Here is a 20218-nt window from a genome sequence, read left to right as displayed (position 1 = left end):
TGGTTTCTTAGATATGAAAACCAAAGCACAAGGAACAAAAAACAGAAAAACAGGACCTCATCAAAATTAAAAACTTTGTACACCAAAAGATGCTATCAAGACTGTGAAAAGACAAAAAGTATTTGCAAATCGTATATTTGATAAGAGTCTAGTATCCACAGTATATAAAAAACTCTTACAACTCAAAAGAAAAAAGACAATAAATGGGCAAAGGACTTGAATATATATTTCTACAAAGAAATCACAGGAAGATGCTCTAAACCATTAATTATTAAGGAAATGCAAGTCAAAACCACAATGAGATATTATTTCACACGTTTAAAATGGCTGGATTTTTTTTAAAAAATTGGAAAATATCAAGTATAGTCAAGGAAGTGAAGAAACTGGAACACTCACACATTGCTGGGGGGAATGTAACATGGTGCAGCCACTGTGGAAAACATTTTGGAGGGTCCTCAATAAGTTAATCATAGAATTAACATATGACCAGTAATTGTACTCTTAGGTATAGACCCAGAAGAATTGAAAACAGATGTGCAAATAAAAACTTATACAAGAATTTCATAGCAGCATTATCACAGTAGCCAAATGGTGGAAACCTAATGTCCATAAACAAAAGAACGAATTATAAAAAGTGGTATATCCACACAATAGAATATTATTCAGCCACAAAAGGAAGGAAATTCTGACACATGCTACAACATATATGAACCTTGAAAACATTATGTTAAGTGAAAGAAGCCAGACACAAAATGCCACATATTATAGGATTCTATTTATATGAGATGTCCAGAATAGGCAAATTCATAGAGACAGAAAATATATTGGTGGTTGCCAGGCCTGGGGGTAGAGGGAAATGGAGAGTGAATGATCAGTGAGTGTAGAGTTTTCTTTTGGGGTGACAAAAAGATTTCAGAACTTGAAAGAGGTGGTGTTTGCACAATATTGGAAATATACTGAATGCCACTGAATATACACACCAACAAGAGCAATTTTATGCTATGTGAGTCTCACTCAATTTTTTTTTTAAGAAAAGGAATGAAGTACTGATGTCTACTACAGCTGACTCTTGAACAATGTGGGGGTTAGAGGTGCCCACGGCCTGTGCAGTCGAAAATCTGCACGTAAATTAAGTTGGCCTTCCACATACGAACGAGGATTCCCAACCGCTACTTGATCCTTGAACAACATTGTTTGAACTTCAGTCAACCGAACAGCGCAGGACCAATGGAACTGCATGAGTCAATTGAAAACAAACAAACAGAAAAACAACCCACATATAAGTGGACCCGCACAGTTCAAACCTGCGATTTTCAAGGGTCAACTGTACAATGTGGAAGAACCTAGAAAACATTATGTTAAGTGAAGGAAGCCAGATACGAAAGGCCACATATTGTATGATTCCATTTATATGAAATATCTGGAATAGGCAAATGCATAGAGGTGAAAAGCAGATTAGCAGTTGCCAGGTAGGGGAGGAGAGGGGAGATGGGGAGTGACTGCTTACCAGGTACAGGCTTTCCTTTTGGGGCGATGAGAAAGTCCTCAAACTAAATAGTGATGCCACTGAATTGTGTACTTCAAAATGGTTAAAATGGTCAATTTTATGTTATGTGCATTTACCATATTAAAAAAAATGCTTACCTCACACAATGGTTCTGAATGCTCAACAAATCCCTAAAGGAACAGTGCTGAGCACAGTACAGCACATAGTGATCTAGGTTTGCTTTTTAATGTGATGAGTCTGTATCTTCATATGAAAAAAGTCTTTGAGGGAAGTTTGATGGGAGAATCAGTGATGGAGGGAAGACATCCAGGAAGATGCTGATAACCCAAATGAAATGAATATTGGGATGGTTCTGGAGTCTGGTGCTGACAAGGGCACACCCATCAGGGCTTGGAGCTTTTTAGTATCCCAAGGGCAGGTATATCATTTCTACCTGAGCGCTTCCTGCAGTAACCTCTGTGAAAACAGAAGCGACTGCTGAGCCCACTGTTCTGTGGAAGCCAGGAGGCAAGGGAAGTGTTTTCCAAGCATTCTCTCTACTCAAGAGGCATCCAACTGGCTGCACATGTGTTTTAACCATCTGAGCACAGAATCTCTTCTTCAGTCGCCAAGAGGAACTGGACCTAGAACCCAGACCTCTTGGGACTCCCATAGAGGAAACACATTAATTGCCAGGGTGTGATCACTGTCGGGGTATAAGTCAAGCACGCCAGTAGCGACAGCCTGCAGGTTTCAGGTGGCCCCATCCAGGTGAGAGAGGTGAGAGAACACGGATCCCCGCAGGCTGGTGCTGGGCCTTACTGTACACTTGTCTACCATCTCTGGTCCTGCCGATGGCACCCTAACTCCCAGAAACAGCTTCATGAGGAGCTCAGGGGGATGATCCCTTGTAATGCAGGATAGGGTCAGAAAAGGAGAAAGGGGGAAGCCCCATGACCCACAGTGAGCAACAGCTACCTTGGAAGGAGTTTGCTGTGTTCAGTGTCACAGGGCACGTTAGTTAGAAGCAGGGCCGAGCAGAGTGTGACGACTAGATTAATTTACAGTCAGAGAAACAATAGGACTCCTTTGACAGGGCACTGAAATTCTAAATTCCCTGGTCAGTGGAGAACAGGCCAAATGAGGGGAAGGGAGCTGTTGCCAGAAAGGCCTGTCTGAGCCACTTGTTTGATAGTTCAGAGAACCACCCTCGAAAGGGAGCGGATACTGAGTGCCCAGTGTTTTTATCAACCCCCTTCCATCTTCCCTATCCTTCTCTCTCTGCTGGAGAAAACAATCCTCAAAAGCCAAAAAATGGTGCTGAAGAGAGGGCCCTAAATGGAGGTGAGGCAGCCCTGAGCCCAGGCCTGGCTCTGGAACCAAATTCCTTTTGTGACATCGATTGAGTCACCCTACACATTCCTCCAATGAAGGGACAGGAATGAGTGGCTTAGTGTCTCCCCAATTTGACATCTCGTCCAACTCAGACTACAGAACCTGGAAGAAGTGTTTCGCCCTCTCTGACCTCAGCCTTGCTTCCAAATGGGTTGGGTATCTCGGGTCTAGTCCAGCTCTAGTGGGTGACAGGACCGCTGTAAGGAACACAGGGGTCCAAGGTCACTTCCTGATCCGCTGCTTCCCACCAGCCTTTCTCCAAAGGGAGCCGTCTCTGACCTGGACACACTCTTAATGCCCTGCAGGACCTGTCATCAGGCTTCTACAATCAACTGAAAAGCCAAAGTAAATACTCAGGTTTTTCCAGCCCGGAAGTTCTCTGCGGCTGAGTTGCTGGGGAGAAAGGGTAGCACCAAATAAAAGGATACTGAACGAAGGAAGTCCCATCATAGAAGGTATAATGCAACTTGAGGGACTTCTTGGGTTTCTTCCACTCTTGAGAGTGCCGGCCGGGGGGAGGCTGGTTAGGGGTGGGAGTGGAAGTCCGAACACCCAGAGGGTGAGCGTGATGAGAGCTTCGGGTTTGAGAGTCCCCTTTTGGAGCCGACATGGGATGAGAGGGTATCTTTGCCTTGTAGTAGCGTAAGATCATGGGGTAGAAGACATTCCTCCCTTTCCACAAGGCCCTTTCGGCTTCTCTGCAGGGAAGGAGAACAACATATCTTCTAGCCATGTGGCCCTCACTCACCAGGAAGGCTCTCTAGAGCCCCTCCCCAGCTCCCAAGATTCCCATCCCATTTCCCTGTCCCAAAAGTACCTGTTCCCACTCCATACCCCTCATCCTTAAAGGTAGTATTTTTAGGAAAACTGAGAAGGCCCCAGAACCCCTCTGAGACCAGTCCTTTCCACCGTTAGTGCTAGGGGAAGACCCATGGAGTGGGGTTGTGTACAAAAGGGGGACCTAGGAGAGCAGGAGGAATTGCTCATCTCCCCCAGTCCCGAGGTGACAGGGAAAGAGAGCTTCCTTCCAGAATGTCACAGGAAGGGGCAGAACTTGGTGGCTGCCCTCTACCCATGTTCTGTAGCTGCAATAATTCTCCACGGCACAGGGGGCCCAAGACGTATATGGCTTAGATGTGACTAGGTTTTAAATACTGTAAGGCCCATGGTCTGGGTATTCGGAGAAATGTAGACTTAACTTTCTGGAACTTGTGGGACCCACTAAGTCATAAATATTAGGTTGGTGCAATAGTAATTGCAGTTTAAAAGGTTGAAAATAATTGCAAAAACCACAATTACTTTTGCACCAACCTAGTATCATTAATCATCCATGTCAATGTTTTTTGTTTGTTTTGAGAAGTGTTTCTCTCTCTCTCTCTCTCTCTCTCTCTCTCTCTCTCTCTTTCTTAGGAGAACTCTGACAAATTATGTTAAGAAAGAAACATTCAGGGCACAAAGGCTATAAACTGTAAGAAGTCCTGCAAAGGGGTATCACTGGTGAGGAGGCAAAGATCAATGCCTTGGGGTCAGGCCCACTGAGCTGTGGGACCTCAGGCAATGCCTTATCCACCTGCTTGGGCTGTCTCAGCTTCCTTAGCTGCAAAATGGGTATAAATCCTGTCTTTCTCATAAGGTCATATGAGGACTGAAAAGGATTGTGAGTGGGAAGGACTGGGGACGGGACATCACCCTGTCACTGATGTTGGGGGTATTCAGTAGCTGGCACTTCCTAGCATAGCTCAGACCCTTTTGATTTCCCCTTCATGCACATACAGGCTACTGGTAGCCATGCTCTCCTTTCCCATCAGTCCCCAACCACTGAGGTGCTCACATATGGCGACACATCTCCTGCAGCTTCTCTCGGGCCTCAGGGCAGGGGTCGCTGAACTCCACATTGCCAGAGGCAGAGGTTCTCATCCCTTGTTGAGGCGATGATGTGGTTATCTCTTCTAAAATTTTTGATTTGCCTGTAGTTGGAGAGGAAGAGGTTAGGGAGGGGCTTTAGAAAATGGTTTCTCCTGGGGGAGAGCAGGAGAGCAGCATCCCCTGAGAGTCAAAATAATTGGGGGAATTATTTATACTTCCTTGGGACAGGAATCCCTGTTTCACAAGGTCACTTATAAAACAGAGACATCACTCTGTGAGTCAATTAAGTGTGTGTCAGAAACAGACTTGTTTAGAGTGATGAATCCAGTTGTGTTTCCCAAGGGCGGCCTGGTTGTAGGTGGTCACAGATGTGCCTGCTGTGGATATTGAAGTGATTCCCTCCTGATATTTCTGATTAAAGACAAGAAGTCTCAATCAGCTGCAACACTTCTCTGATGTTCGCTAATCTGAGGCCTTCTGCAGAGGGTAGTGTAGATTCACTGAGACTTAGACTGCCATTTTTTTTATGTTATGGTAAAATACACATAATAAAAATGCATCTTAACTATTTTTTTTTTAAAGATTTTATTGGGGAAGGGGAACAGGACTTTATTGGGGGAACAGTGTGTACTTCCAGGACTTTTTTTCCAAGTCAAGTTGTTGTCCTTTCAATCATAGTTGTGGACAGTACCATTCAACTTCAAGTTGTTGTCCTTTTAGTCTTAGTTGTCGAGGGTGCAGCTCAGCTCCAGGTCCAGTTGCCGTTGCTAGTTGCAGGGGGGACAGCCCACCATCCCTTGCGGGAGTCGAACCGGCAACTTTGTGGTTGAGAGGATGCGCTCCAACCAACTGAACCATCTGGGAGCTCAGCGGCAGCTCAGCTCAAGGTGCCGTGTTCAATTTTAGTTGCAGGGGGAGCTGCCCACCATCCCTTGCGGGACTCGAGGAATCAAACTGGCAACCTTGTGGTTGAGAGCCCGCGCTCCAACCAACAACTGAGCCATCCGGGAGGCAGCTCACCTCAAGGTGCCGTGTTCAATCTTAGTTGCAGGGGGCAGAGCCCACCATCCCTTGCGGGAGTCGAGGAATTGAACCGGCAACCTCGTGTTTGAGAGCCCACTGGCCCATGTGGGAATCGAACCAGCAGCCTTCGGAGTTAGGAGCATGGAGCTCCAACTGCCTGAGCCACCAGGCCGGTCCCCTCTTGTTAAGTTTTAGAAGGTCTCTACATATTCTACATATCAATCCCTTATCAGATATATTAATATGATTTCCAAATATTTTCTCCTAATCTGTAGGCTGCCTTTTAACTCTGTGGATAGTGTCTTTTGATGCACAAAATTGAAACATTTCCATGAAGTCCAATTTGTCTATTTATTCTTGTGTTACCTGTGTCTTTGATATCATATCCAAGAAATCACTGCCAAATCCAATGTCATAAAACTTTCTCTAATGTTTTCTTCCAAGAGTTTTATTGTTTCAGTTCTCACATTTAGGGCCTTGGTCCATTTGAAGTTAATATTTATATATAGTGTTAGGTAAGAGTCCAACTTCATTCTTTTGCATGTGAATATCTAGTTTTCCCAGGACCTTTTGTTGAAGACTGTCCTGTCTCCCATTGAATGGTCTTGGCCTCCTCGTCAAAAATTATTTGACCACATAAGTAAGAGTTTAGTTCTGGGCTCTCTATTCTATTCCATTGGTCTATATGTCTGTATTTATGCCATTACCACACTGTTTTGATTACAATAGATTTGCAGTAAGTTTTGAAATCAGGAACTGTGGGTTTTCCAGTTTTGTTCTTTTTCAAGATTGTTTTGGCTATTCAGGGGTCCTTTGAGATTCCACATGAATTTTAGGATGAGTTTCTCTATTTCTACAAGAAACATAATTGGGATTTGGATAGGGATTACATTGAATCTGTAGATAGCTCTGAGTAGAATTGACATTTTAACAATATTAAGTATTCCAATCCATGAACAGAGGATGTGTTGTTTCCATTTATTTATGTCTTCTTTAATTTCTTTCAGCAATATTTTGTAGTTTTCATTGTACGATTCTTTCACCTCCATGGTTAATTCTTAAGTATTTTATTTTTTTGCTGCTACTGTAAATGGAACTGTTTTTCTAATTCTCTTTTCAGATTGTATATTGTTCATGTATGGAAATGCAACTGATTTCTCTCTGTTGATTTTATCCTGTTACTTTGCTGAATTCATTTATTAGTCCTAACAGTTTTTTTATTTTTGTGGGTTTTTTTTGTTTGTTTGTTTGTGTTTTTTTTTGGTGGAATCTCTAGGGTTTCTACATGTAAGATCATATCATCTGCAAACAGAGATAATTTTATTTGTTCCTTTCCAATTTGGATGCCTTTTATTCCTTTTCTTGTGTAATTGCTCTGGCTAGAATTTCCAGTATTATGATGAATAGAAGTGGTAAAAGCAGGCATCCTTGCCTTGTTCCTAATCTTAGAGGAAAAGCTTTCAGTCTTTCACCATCGAATATGATGTTTACTATGGGTTTTTCATATATGACTTTTATTACATGGAGGTGGTTTCCTTCTATTCCTAGTTTGTTGCGTGTTTTTATCATGAAAGGGTGTTGACTTTTTTCCAGTACTTTTTCTGCATTAATTGAGATGATCATATACGTTTTTTCCTTCATTCTGTTAAAGTGATATATTACAATTGATTGAGTTTTTTGTGTGTCGAACCATCCTTGCATTCCAGGAATAAATCCCTCTTGGTATTATGGTATATAATCCTTTTAATATGCCGCTGAATTCTGCTTGCTAGTTTTTGTTGAGGAATTTTGCATCAATGTTCATACGGGATATTGGTCTGCAGCTTTGTTTTCTTGTAGTGTCTTTGTTCTGGTTCTGGTATCAGGGTAATTCTGGCCTCATGGAATAAGTGGGGAAGTGTTCCCTCTTCAATTTTTTTGAAAAGTTTGAGAATGATTAGCATGGGTTCTTTAAATGTTTGGTAGAATTCACCACTGAAGCCATCAGATCCAGGGCTTTTCTTTGTTGGGAGTGTTTTTTTTTTTTTTATTACTGATCTAATCTCCTTACTATTTATGTCTATTCAAATTTTCTATTCCTTCATGATAGTCTTGGTAGGTTTTATGTTTCTAGGAATCTGTCCATTTTAGGTACTTTATCCTATTTGTTGGTGTACAATTGTTCACAGTATACTCTCTTGTAACCCTTTTTATTTCTGTAGAATTAGTAGTAGTGTCCCATTTTCAATTTATTTTAGTCTTCTCTTTTCTTGGTTGATCTAGCTAAAAATTTGTTAATTATGTTGATGTTTTCAAAGAATCATATTTTGGTTTCATTTGTTTTTTCTATATATATTTTTCCATTCTCTATTTCATTTATTTCTGCTCTAATCTTTATTATTTCCTTCCTTCTCTAACTTTGGGTTGTTTCTTATTTTTCTAGTTCCTTAATTTAGGTTGTTGAGATCTTTCGTGTATTTTAATGTAAGCATTTATAACTATAAATAAAAATATGTCCATTTTTGCTTCATATATTTCGATGGTCTGTCATTAAAAGTGCATAAATGTTTATAATTGTCATATCTTCTTGCTGTATTGAAACTTCTATTAATCTACAGTGTCCTTTGTCTCTTGTAACTTTTTTTGACTTAAAGTCTACTTTGTCTGATATTAGTATAGCCACCCCTGCTCTCTTATGGTTACTATTTGCATGGAACAGATATTCCATCCTTTCACTTTCAACCTGTTTGTGTCTTTGGATCTCAAGTGAGTCTCTTGTAGATAGCATATCATTGAATCATGTGTTCTTATCCATTCTGCCAATCTCTGTCTTTTGATTGAAGAGTTTAATGCATTTACATTTAAGGTAATTATTGATAAGGACAGACTTACTTCTATCATTGTGCTCTTTGTTTTCTATCTGCCTTATAGCTTTTTGTCCCTCAAATCCTGCATTACTGTCTTCTTTGTGTTTGTTTATTTATTTATTTATTTTTGGAGTGAGATGTTTAACTTCCTTTCTCATTTCCTTTTTTGTATATTCTATAGTTATTTTCTTTGTGGTTAGCATGGGGATTACATTTAACATCCTAAAGTTGTAACACTCTAAATTTTTATTAGCTTAATTTCAACATTATGAAAACTCTACTCAACAGTTTTGTCTCTATGTCTTTCAGTTGTTGATGTAACAAAATTATTTCTTTATATATTATGTGCCCCAAAACATAAACTAGCAGATCTTTTAAATACATTAGTCTTTTAAATTATGTAGAAAACAAAATTTGGAGTTATGAACAAAAGTTACAATAATACTAGCTTCTACACTTTTAAAATATATTAGTTTTTTAAATCATGTAAAAGAAAAGTGCAGTTACAGACCATTGTTACAATACTACTAATTTTTATAATTGCCTATGTATTTACTTTTATTAAAAGCTTTATTTCCCCATATTGCTTCCAGGTACTGTCTAGTGTCCTTTCATTTCATCTTGAAGAACTCTCTTGAGTATTTCTTGCAGGGTTGGTCCAGTGGTCACAAACTCCCTCAAGTTTTATTTTCCTGGGAAGGTTTAAATATCTTGCTCACTGTTGAAGAACAGTTTTGCTGGGTATAAAATTTTGGATTGACAAGTTTTTTTCTTTAAGTGCTTTGAATATATCAGCCCAGTACTTATGGCCTCCAAAGTTTCTGATAAGAAATCTGTTGATAATATTATTGAGGGCTGCTGATATATAATGATTTGCTTCTCTCTTGCTGCTTTCAAGATTCTGTCTTTTAAAAGTTTCATTATAATGTGTATTGGTGTGGGTCTCTGAGTTCATCTTTCTTGGGGTCTATTGAGCTTCAATGTTTGTATTTATGTCTTTCAACAAATTTGGGGATTTTTCAGACATTATTTCTTCAAATAGTTTCTTTGACCCTTTCTGTCTCTCTTCTCCTTCTGGGACTCCCACATTGTTTATGTTGTTCCACTTGATGGTGTCCCACAGGTCCCTTAGGTTCTGTTCATTTCTTTTCAATCTTTTCTTTCTGTTCTTCAGACTCAGTAATTTCTATTGTCCCATCTTAAAGTTCTCTGATTCTTTCTTCTGCCTGCTCAAAACTGTGGATGACAATGTTTTGTGCTTATTGCACTTATTTTCACAGTTATCTTCTGTGGAAAGTGCTAGGTGGTATGAGGATGTGATGACATGAAATCGTACAGGTGGATCTTCTATGATTGAAGTTCCAGAAGCATCTATTCAGGTCCTGCCTGCCTGTGAGCCTCTACCACCCAATCAGCTGGAGTCACATGCTCTCCCTTGATATATGCAGGCTTGACTTCACCTTGGTTTCAAGAATAAAATCTGGCTTCATGCCAAGGGTATTGCTCAGGCTCCAACTGAGCCCTGAGGGTCTCAGAAATAGTTTTCTTCACTGTCAGCCAAGCCTTGGGGTTTCTGGCTAGTGTTTGGGTACCATCTCTAGTATCTGTCACCCTGAGTGGTTCCTGGTTCCTTCCCCAATTCTTCCTGCCATCAGAGACCAGAAACTTGACCCTGAGGCCCAGTTACCAGCTTGATGACCTCCTGGAATATATGCTGCCTGAGCATCCATGTCTAGTCTAACCCTGGTTGCCCTGGGTCTTTGAGAGTGACAACCTCTTGCTCCAACCAGGAATTACTATTGACAGACTTCTCTCAGTTCTGTTTTTGCAAAGTTGGGCTACTTTCCAGAAATAACTGTTGTCCCCTCAGGAAATAGGTCCAACTCCTGGAGCCTCTCTGCTCTATCTGCCCTACAACTGCAAAGGGGGCCAGCTGGTGACATGTGATAGAACATGTGCATGGAACAGATAGTGGAGGTCCCAAACCCAAAGTGACTTAAAACCAGAATTACTCTATAATACACTGTCCAAACTGGGAAATTTTTTAGGATGAAAGTGTGCACAATTAATAGTTATGCCAGCACAATAAGCACAAACTGGGACATTCTTGGGCAGGATAGTATACACAGTTACTTATAAATTATTGAACCACGGTGAGAGAAAAAGCATCAACAGAAGTAAAGGAACCAGAGGAACGAGAGGGGCCATCTAAATCTACTCTGTGCAGGGAAGATGAGAATGTAAGCTCCGTTAGGAAGGCATTCTTTGTCTTAGAGTCCACATGTGTACCCCTGCCATTTAGAACAGTGACTAACAACTAGCAATTGTTTAATAAACATTTGTTCACTAACTGAAAGGATATAGGATCAGCTTGACATGGAGAGAGAGACCTGGAGGAATGCAAATCACACAGCCAGCCAGGGACAGGGTCAGGAATAAAGTCCAAACTTCTCAACTTCCAGCCTTACCTCCAGTGTCTGTGGGAATCAATTGACAGTCTTTGAGCATCCCCACCTTATGTCGATCCTCCCATCACCTCGTTCAAATGCAGTCCTCCCCTACCTACCCTATTCCACCACTGCCATCAAAGCCCATGGAGGAGGGGAGTGGCCTGGAAGTTCAGAGGAAGCCTTACCATGTTCTCTCCAGCCCAACTTATCTGCCCTCTGAGGTCTGGTTTCATGGTCACTGATATACTGTTTGGCCTCATCTGCCACCTATTTTTTTCCCTTAAGCCTTTCCTTCTGTTGTGTGTCTTCTTCAGTGGAGTAGGAGTGCTCTCTATGTCTTTGTTTTCTGCCCGCATGAACTGGCCCCATTTAGGACACACTGTTAGGTTTGGTATACAAATACCTCTCTCCAGATACTGGTTCCCCCATTTGCTATGTGAGTAAGAGCAACACAGATCCCTCTGAGCAGAGAGGGTGAAGTTTAGATACTGAGGGGATGGAAATGTGGGTTTGAGAGGGATGTTGTCCCAGGTGAGAAGAACCACATCCCAACAAATGGGGGGCATGTACACATTCAAATGATGAGACTGCACTGTGGAGTGACTAGGTTGAGATGCATCAGCTTTATGGGAAAGAATCGGTGTCAGTAGCTTCTGTTGACAGCCAGGGCAGCTGTGCATCCTTCCTATCAGAAAACCGAATGAAACTATGCTATTGACCTAAACACGGACTCTTCTATCCCTCTCCCCACCCCCACCTCTACTCCCACAGATGGGCTAAGAGGTCTTGCTGGGAACCACGGTTACCTGCTTTCTTCTTGGCTTCCTTTCCAGTTGAGAGGGAAAAGCTCAGACAGCCAGTTGAGGCCTCATAGATAAGCTGGTAAGGTGAGTTCACTCCCATGGCTGAGGGAGTCATGAAGGACTCTGGAGTAGAAAAGGGAGGGATTCTTCTTTCAATTTTTAAACTTTTTTTAACCAAAAATGGAATATAGACTTTTTGTTCTAGCAGTATGGTAGACCAGATATTCTAAAATGCCCTGTTGTACAAAATAACCACATCTTGGAATCTTGGAATAAAAAAAACTTTTAAATACACAAGCAGGCTCAGAGTAATTAAGGAGAATTAAGGTTTCTCTCTACAGCACTCCCTTCCTCCTCCAATATCTCTCAAGAGTGAAATGACACCAGAACAGGGAGCAGGGAGCAGCAAACAAATAAAAAGTGATGTCACTGAAGGGCAAATGTAGGTACAACTGTGCATGAGGTCAAGAGAATAAACACAGAGCCAGCTAGAAGGAAATTTAGAGCCATCTATTTTCCCTTAACCAAGCCACAGAAATCAGATACTTCTTCAACAATTAGATCAATCTCTTACAGAATCACACTGTCTTGTTAGAATCATTTGATTATCTGACCACTTAATTAAAAGTCAAAAAAAAAAAAAAAAAAGAATTAAAAGTTAGCACCAACATCACTTGTGGAAAATCTTGATCATTCTTACACACATCTCATTAAATCCTTTCCTTATTCTTCCCCCAAACATAGTCATTTCACTGGTTAGGCAGGAAATTGTTAGGAAATGTTAAGCACTTCATTCACTGACACGGCTCATTCAAATTTATAAAGAAAATGGTAAACCTGACTTCACAAATAGACAAAGATTATAACCAGAGACTGCACACTAGATGATGGAAACACGTAATCACTCACCTCCACCAGTGATCTAAAAATTGAAATTAGAATAATTTTCAATACCTTCCAACTGAGCAGAAAAGAACTAACAATAGCCAATGCTAGTAAAGATGGAATAAAACTAGTCAATCCTGCTGGTGTAGAGAAAAATCTATCAAGAAAGCAATATTTAACAAGAGCTAAATACATATTGAGACCCTCTACCTTAATAAGCCCTCTCCTGGGTAATCAATCTTAATCATCCATAAAACAGAAATAAGTGATGTACATAAAGTTGCCTGTTATGGTGCATATTCCATTAATAACAAAAAATCTGGACACCTAATCATTTGGTTAGTTTTAGAACATAAACATCAGAAGGAATCTATGCTCACTCAAAATGAAAATTATTCAAAGTAATAGCCATGATGGAAAACATTTGTGATTGTTAAGTAAAGGAAACTGAGAAATAGAAAATTGCACTATTCTTTTTTTAAAAATTATATATACATACATGTTTACACATACATATATACATATAGAGAACCACAAAGAAAACTGCAGAAGTGAAAGAAAAATAGCTATATGTAAAGATGACAAGATTATTTGTTTTCTTTTTTTCGTATGTTTTAATAATATTGCCATCAACTGAAAATCAAGGAGCAGTTTTCTTTCATGCCAAGCCAGGACTAATAGGTATTAGGACAGGAGAAAAGGCTGGAACCAATCTTTTGGTTGATGGAAATATTATTAAAACATACATAAAAAAACACACAAATAATCTTGATACCGTGGAAGAGGTATATTCTGACTATAGCTTCAAGAGAAGAATACTCCAGACTCCATTATAGCTTTGGTCTACCTCACATACTAAGATGGTCTAGAAAAGCAAAACTCATACAAAATAAATTGACAGAATTTGCATCTTTTTATTGCCCTGGGAAAGCTAATTCAACTCCTTCTAAAATGAATTCTTTACCAAAAGAAATGGATAGCTCCTTCGTTTATATTTTGTCATTTAGATTTTCTTTTCAAACTCTCAGCTTGTTTAAAAAGAATAGTGTCTGGAACAGATGTGCCAACGAGTGAGAGAGATTTCCTGAGGAGTATGACGGAGGGGAGCTTTGCCTACTCTCCACTAACGCAGCAGGACACCCAAATCACCAAAAGGCTCTCCAGAGTTCAGCTCAGCTCTCCCAAGTTCTCTTCCACTAGATTAACCACGACCCCTGAGGGACACCCAGAAGCCACTGCATCACAGGTGAAAGTCTGTGATCCTGCAAGAAGCTTAAACACTTCATGAGGGGAAGTGCTAATGGTAACAACCGTTCCTTTTCAAGGTGAGGGAACATAATATCCAGGTGGGAGAGCACCATGGGCGGGCCTGAGGGTGGGTGCTTGGGCCAGGGCTACCAAGACATCCCCCATGGGACTCTCCTACCCATAAACAGACCAACAGGCAGCAGTCCTCCCAAATGAGATGGATTTCTAAGCCCTATTTGGAACAGAAGGTGCAGAATTCCATGTATGCTGGTAACCATCTGCATCCATAGTTACAGCATTAAAAAGACCTGTGTGACCAGCGCATAGCTACTCCTGAACAGAACCAGCGCAGAATAAATTCCCCTCAAACAGAGACCTTCATTTCATGGTAATTAGTATAGGGAAAATGTTTGGGATTTTGTCTTAGAAAAGGAAAACAAAATTGATCAAAATAACCTTCTTTTATCTTGTATTTAACAAAAATGCATTGATATGCTAATTTTTATAAGAAATGCTAATTTTTATAAGAAATAAAAACGACTGTGCCCATTTTTTTGAGGTAGTGTACTTTTTTTCCCTGAATGGTGTAGGATAGCAATAAAACATGAGTCCCTTCATGTTTGCCTTTCGCAAAAAGATCCAAGAGCTTTATCGATTTTTAGCTCTAATCCTTTGATACCCGAACCATCCTTCTCCATGGAGTTTTTACCCTGGATGGTCTTCCTGTCTTCAGTGGTTAACGAGTTTTGCTCCACATCATCACTCATCGGTGGTGGAGCCGCAGATGGGAATCCAGCAGCTCTCTCACATCACTGCCACGGATTCATGGAATACACATTTCCCCCCGCCCCAAAGTTTGCAATTTTACTATGCAATTTATGTGCACTGTATGTGTATATTATTATCAGATGTTTAACCTCTGACCATCAAGAGAAGCCTGACAAACATTCAGTGGATAGGAGAGATGATAAATGGGTGCGGATTTTATAGGTGAGGGTAGATGGTTGAGGTACAGTAGCCCCAAGAGATACGTTCAAAGACCCTAAAACTGAGGATACACACACAAAATGCTTTTTCCTATGCATATATACCTTTGATAAAGTTCAATTTATACATCAGGCACAGTAAGAGATTAACAACAATAATAAAATAGAACAATATAACAATACACTGCAATAAAAGTCATGTGACTATTTTCTCTTTTTTTCCTCTCTCTCTTTCTCTCTAGTAATTTTTATATTTCTCAGTCCGAACCTATTCCTGAATCTGGGTAACCATCCCTTACCTGGAACAAATGGCTCCGTGTCACTCATTTCAGGGGATCCCTTGCTGAAGTCTTCATATAAGCTCAATGCTTTCTGGAGCAACACGTCGCCATCAATTGGAACACGTGTTCTGTTCATGTCTTCTATCCACAAATTTAATGCCTTTCCCATCTTAACTAAGCACTCATCACACACTGTGGCCGTAACTTTTGCAGTTTGAGGTGCAACAGCAAAATGAGCATGAATTTCTTTTTCCTTCTTCACAATTTCATGGGTAGATTCATTCTTACCATAGAGCTTAGCACACAATTTTTTTTCTGTCCCTATTAAATCTAGAAGTTTTACCTTTTCAGTTAAAGGAAGTACTTTACTGTTTCTCTTTGGCACATCCGAATTGCCAGCATCACTACTCTTGAGCTTTGGAGCCTTTACTAAGTAAAATAAGGGTGACTTGAACACAAGCACTGTGATTCCACAACAGTCAGTCTGATAACCAAGATGCTACTAAGCGGGGAATGTCTGCAAAGTGGATACGCTGGACAAAGGGATGATTCACGTCCTGGGTGGGATGGAGCCAGAGGGCGTGAGATTTCATCATACTACTCAGAACAGCATACAATTTACAACTTACGAATTTTCCATTTAATAATTTTCAAATTGTGGTGACCACGGGAAACTGAAACCACAGAAAGCGAAAATGCAGATAAGGGGGACGACTGTATACATTTTTTATGCTTCCCTGTGAAACCTCCTAACAGTGAGGACTTATAGGCATTCAAAATGAATATGTATATCTACTTAGGAGATACATTATAGATATGACTGAATCACTGGGTCTCCCAGATCCATTCCCTCCACGCCATTCTAGATCACGTCCTCCAGTTTTGCATCTATCATTCCCCTTCACGCTTTTGTTCTTGCACTTCGTATGATGTACCCATAAGCAACATTACTTTGCAATCTTTTAAACTTTAAATAGTATCACACCAGACATCCTCTATAACTTGCTTTTTTGTTGTTTAACACTATCTTTTGAGATATATCTCTATTGATATATGTGCTTTAGTGCTTGATTCATTTTCACTTCTCACTTTGTTCCATTGTCTAAATAGACTATAATTTACTTTTCTCCTGTTGGTGGACACTTAGGGTGTTTCCAATCTTCTTTCCTACTCCCAACGATTCTGCAATAAACATTCTGGTATGACTTCTTGCACACATATGCCCAGTGTGATTCTCAAGTGTGGCCTGTGGACAGGTACGAACCCACATTAAGCCATGACCAAGCGAGTACACTAACTGAGAGAAAGACATTTAGAAACTTTGCACCAATTGGATGTTGCCATGACATCTTTAGCACATTTTTAAAAGGGTCAGTCCACAAGAGATTAGAAATTTACAGATTGTTCCTTCACTGCAGATAGTTTGAGAAGCAAGCTCTAGGGAATGACCTGGGAGAGACCATTGCTGGGTTGTAAAAGCCTAAAGACTCTCCCACCTCCCAGATGCCACCAAATGCTCTCCACGGGAAATGCACCCGTTTACACTCACCTGCGGCATTTGAGAATCTCTGTCACCCCACATCCACCTCAACTCTTGGAAATGTCAAACGTTTAAACTGGGGGTTTGACCTTTCCATTGCACTCTGGTTGGTATTGTTTGAATATTCATCTCAGGGCTGAAGCTCAGGTACTCACCTTTCCCCATTGCTCCAACACCATAGCCACTTCTCCCGACTGTGCCAATCAGGTAGTCAAAAGCCATCTCCTTGGCATTGAGGTGGAGGAGCTGGCTGGCTTCCACGAAGCGCCTTGTGATGTCCAGGGGGCTGGCACCTATTAATCATCAAAACAACTCATTTTCCTCCCAGTGCGGGGCTGATGCTTCCAGACAAGGACCTCGATATGTGCCCAGGAGAAAACGGAATAGAATGTGATGAGCCAGCCTTACCAGACACGGACTCCACCATGGCCTTCATCTTCAGGGCGAGCAGCTCTGTTAGCAGGTGGATAGACTGCCGCTGGAACCTGTGCAGGGTCTTCTGGCCGGAGTGCGCCCGATGGCCAAGGGAACGAGAGTGGGTAGAAAACTTGGCTGGCCCAGTGGGTGCGGGCAGCATGGATGGTGGTGGTACTGGTGGTGGTGGTGGCCTCTTCTGGACGGGGGCCTGCACAGGGGTTGATTCCACAGGCAGCACGGGTGGGGTTCCAATGTTGATCTCCAGGCCCAGGATGTCAGAGGGGGTAGGCACCATGGGGTCAGAGATGAGCTCCTCCCAAGTGAACTCCAAGATGTTTCTGATGCCCTTAGGGACAGCAATGCCTGCGCTCCGGCAAACGGTGAGCAATTTGGAGATGTGGGCCAGGAGCGCGGGGGCCCTGGCTGTGTACTGCAGGTACAGTTCTCGGTTACTCCTGAAGTTGTTCATGTCGCTAGAGAGTGCGTACTGCTAGGTGATACTGTCCATCTCAGCTGTAAAGAGTCAGAGAACCCTGAGAGGTGACTGAGAGCAAAGGTTCTTACCTAAGGTGAAGCGTTGGAGACAGACAGAATGGAAGTGCTGAAATGGCCCTGATAGGTCATTGAGCCAGCAGCTCCTGTCCAGGAAGGATAAGGAAACAACGGGTCACTCCCTCCACAGTAGGGCAAAGGGATGCCCCTCCACCCTTTTCTTCCTTGAGAGACCTCAGCTAGACCCACATTAGTGAGTCACTTTGGAAAGGGCCTAGGGATGAGCAGGTTCCAGAAATGGTTCCAGGGACAGACACACAAACTGAGTACCTATGGAGGGAGCCCAGGGGCTGGAGGAATGGAAAGCATGGGGAAGGGAGAAAGCTCCACAGCACCTTTTGTAGTTAGAGATCTGAAGATGGAAGATCTGCTTGTGGTCTATGAATAAAAACCTGCAAAAAACAAAAGGACGTTTCACTGGCTCTCTGGAGGAAGGGGTAAGCCGCCTGGGTGTGCACGCTCCTGACTGCAGCGCAAGGATGGGCACAGGATTATTCAACTCAACATGTATATGACTAATCTCATTTGCCACATTTCATCAAATCTAAGATTTAACGTAACTAATACAACATCTTACAAGAAAAAATCAATGTAAGATGCTACTGACTGTAAGACATATCACAATTTCAGAGATGTTAAAATGGGGGGAATGTGTACCTTAAAACCAATGAGCTATAATAAATATTTCCCCACTTTAACAGAACTTCTTGAGAGTTCTGAGTGCTCATCAAGTGACCACTTTTGGCTGTGAGGTTAGCAGATACGTGTACTCACGCCTGGGGCAGGGGAACACTATTACATGCCACTAGGTGGTTTGTACTCTGACATGCTTCTAAATTGTGTTTTATTTTTACCTTCTTAATTTATACCAAAAATAGACCACAGGTTGAAGAGAGGGAATGTGAAGAACAATTTGATGAACACAAAATGGCTAGAAAAAAATCTGCAAATAAACTTCTAAGGTTTTGTAATCAGATCTGGAAGTTTCATTCATCAGATCAAAATGAACACCATAAGGACATAGCATTCTTGTCTATATATATACATATATCAATCTGAAACACATTTACAAAGATACGAAGTCATTTCTTGATCTTACACTACACAAAAATGATGATTTCTTTCTTTTCACTCCTGAGGGGCTTTGTGAGAATACAAAGCTCTATAAAAGTTGCTCAAGACTCCAGAACACATAGGAAAGGCTGATCTAAGGGAAACAGAGCGCAGGAGGGCGGGGTACCCCTCTGATCACCTTTGCTAGTATTTCCATGCATTCTCAGTGAACTTCCCTGTTGTCTGACTTAAATGGCCCCAATGAGCATACTTGCTAGGAATGTTGGTCTTTAGAGCAGAGGAAGGGCTGGCGCCTTCTGTCAATCCTTGTTCCCAGAGCCTTCTAACCACCAATTCTATCACCTTCAACCTGGCAACCACTCCCTACCATGTCCATGGCCATCTTCTCCTGCCAGAAAATCTTCATTCTTTCACTTTTCAAACCATGTCTCCTGAAGTGACCCCAAGTTTACCATTCCAGCACTGCTCCCTTGGTATACACGCTCAGGGTTTACAGACCTGGGGTGAGAAAGCTATTATCTCTGATTTTATTGATAAGGAATCAGAGGCTTAGAGTGACAGCTCTTGGTCAGGAGTCGTCTGTCTGCAGACTCCTGGCACAGAGGCCTTTCCAGATGCGACACTACTTCCCCACTGCCTAGAGCTGTCTCTGCCCATCTATCAACAACAAAATCTCCAAAGAACAAAAGTTCCATAGAGCAAACCCTTCTGAAAACTGGCTGGCTTGCAGATAAAGTGGCTTTCTATGACTATTTGCTGACCCTCTGGCATCTCTATTCCTCAGCTCTGGAGACTTGGAAAAATAGGTTCGTTTTTTAAATGATAAGTCTACAGAACAAAGAAACCACTCAGAATCTCAGTCATCTGGGCAGCCAGCCAGAGGACCTGACCCTGACCATGCAGGGTCAATTTTTTTTTTTTTTATAGCCAGGACTCAGATGAAGAGAAGACAAATAAAATCCTTGAAATATTAACTGGTTTGAGGAACTTCTCCCTAGCCCCCACCAGTTCCTTTCCTTTGAGGTTAATTTTGAAGATATGTCTTACAGATAAAAGCTGATTTTTAAAAGCTTTCTTGAGATAAAATTCACATATCATACAATTCAATCTTTTTAAAGTGTACAATGGTTTTTAGTATATTCAAAGTTGTGCAACCAACACCACTATCTAATTTTAGAAGATTTTCATCACCCCATTAGTGGTCACTCTCCAATCCCCCTTATCCCTAGGCAACCACTAATCTGGTTTCTATCTCTATAAATTTGCTTGTTCTGGACATTTCATATAAATGGAATCATGCAATACGTGGCCTTCTGTGACTGGCTTCTTTCACTTGGCATATTGTTTTTGAGGTTAGGAGGTATTA

At 41.4% G+C, this 20218-nt stretch overlaps 1 protein-coding gene across 1 annotated transcript in view; it reads right to left on the bottom strand.

The window, feature by feature from the left end:
• LG10H3orf20 (linkage group 10 C3orf20 homolog) overlaps nucleotides 1–18795 on the bottom strand; it is a 96799-nt gene extending 78004 nt beyond the window's left edge. Inside the window, exons 1-5 of the mRNA XM_074314087.1 lie at nucleotides 17218–18795; nucleotides 16965–17102; nucleotides 11873–11992; nucleotides 4713–4848; nucleotides 3310–3579 (exon numbers count right to left, since the gene is read on the bottom strand). Of these exons, the coding sequence (XP_074170188.1) occupies nucleotides 3310–3579; nucleotides 4713–4848; nucleotides 11873–11992; nucleotides 16965–17102; nucleotides 17218–17695 (1142 nt within the window). The 5' untranslated portion in view covers nucleotides 17696–18795. The remainder of the gene's footprint in view (nucleotides 1–3309; nucleotides 3580–4712; nucleotides 4849–11872; nucleotides 11993–16964; nucleotides 17103–17217) is intronic.
• Nucleotides 18796–20218: the final 1423 nt, after the last annotated feature.

Source organism: Rhinolophus sinicus, linkage group LG10 (genome assembly GCF_036562045.2).
Source record: "Rhinolophus sinicus isolate RSC01 linkage group LG10, ASM3656204v1, whole genome shotgun sequence".
NCBI lineage: Eukaryota > Metazoa > Chordata > Mammalia > Chiroptera > Rhinolophidae > Rhinolophus > Rhinolophus sinicus.
The sequence above is the reverse complement of the archived record's forward strand: the minus strand, read 5'-3'. Positions and strand labels throughout refer to the sequence as shown.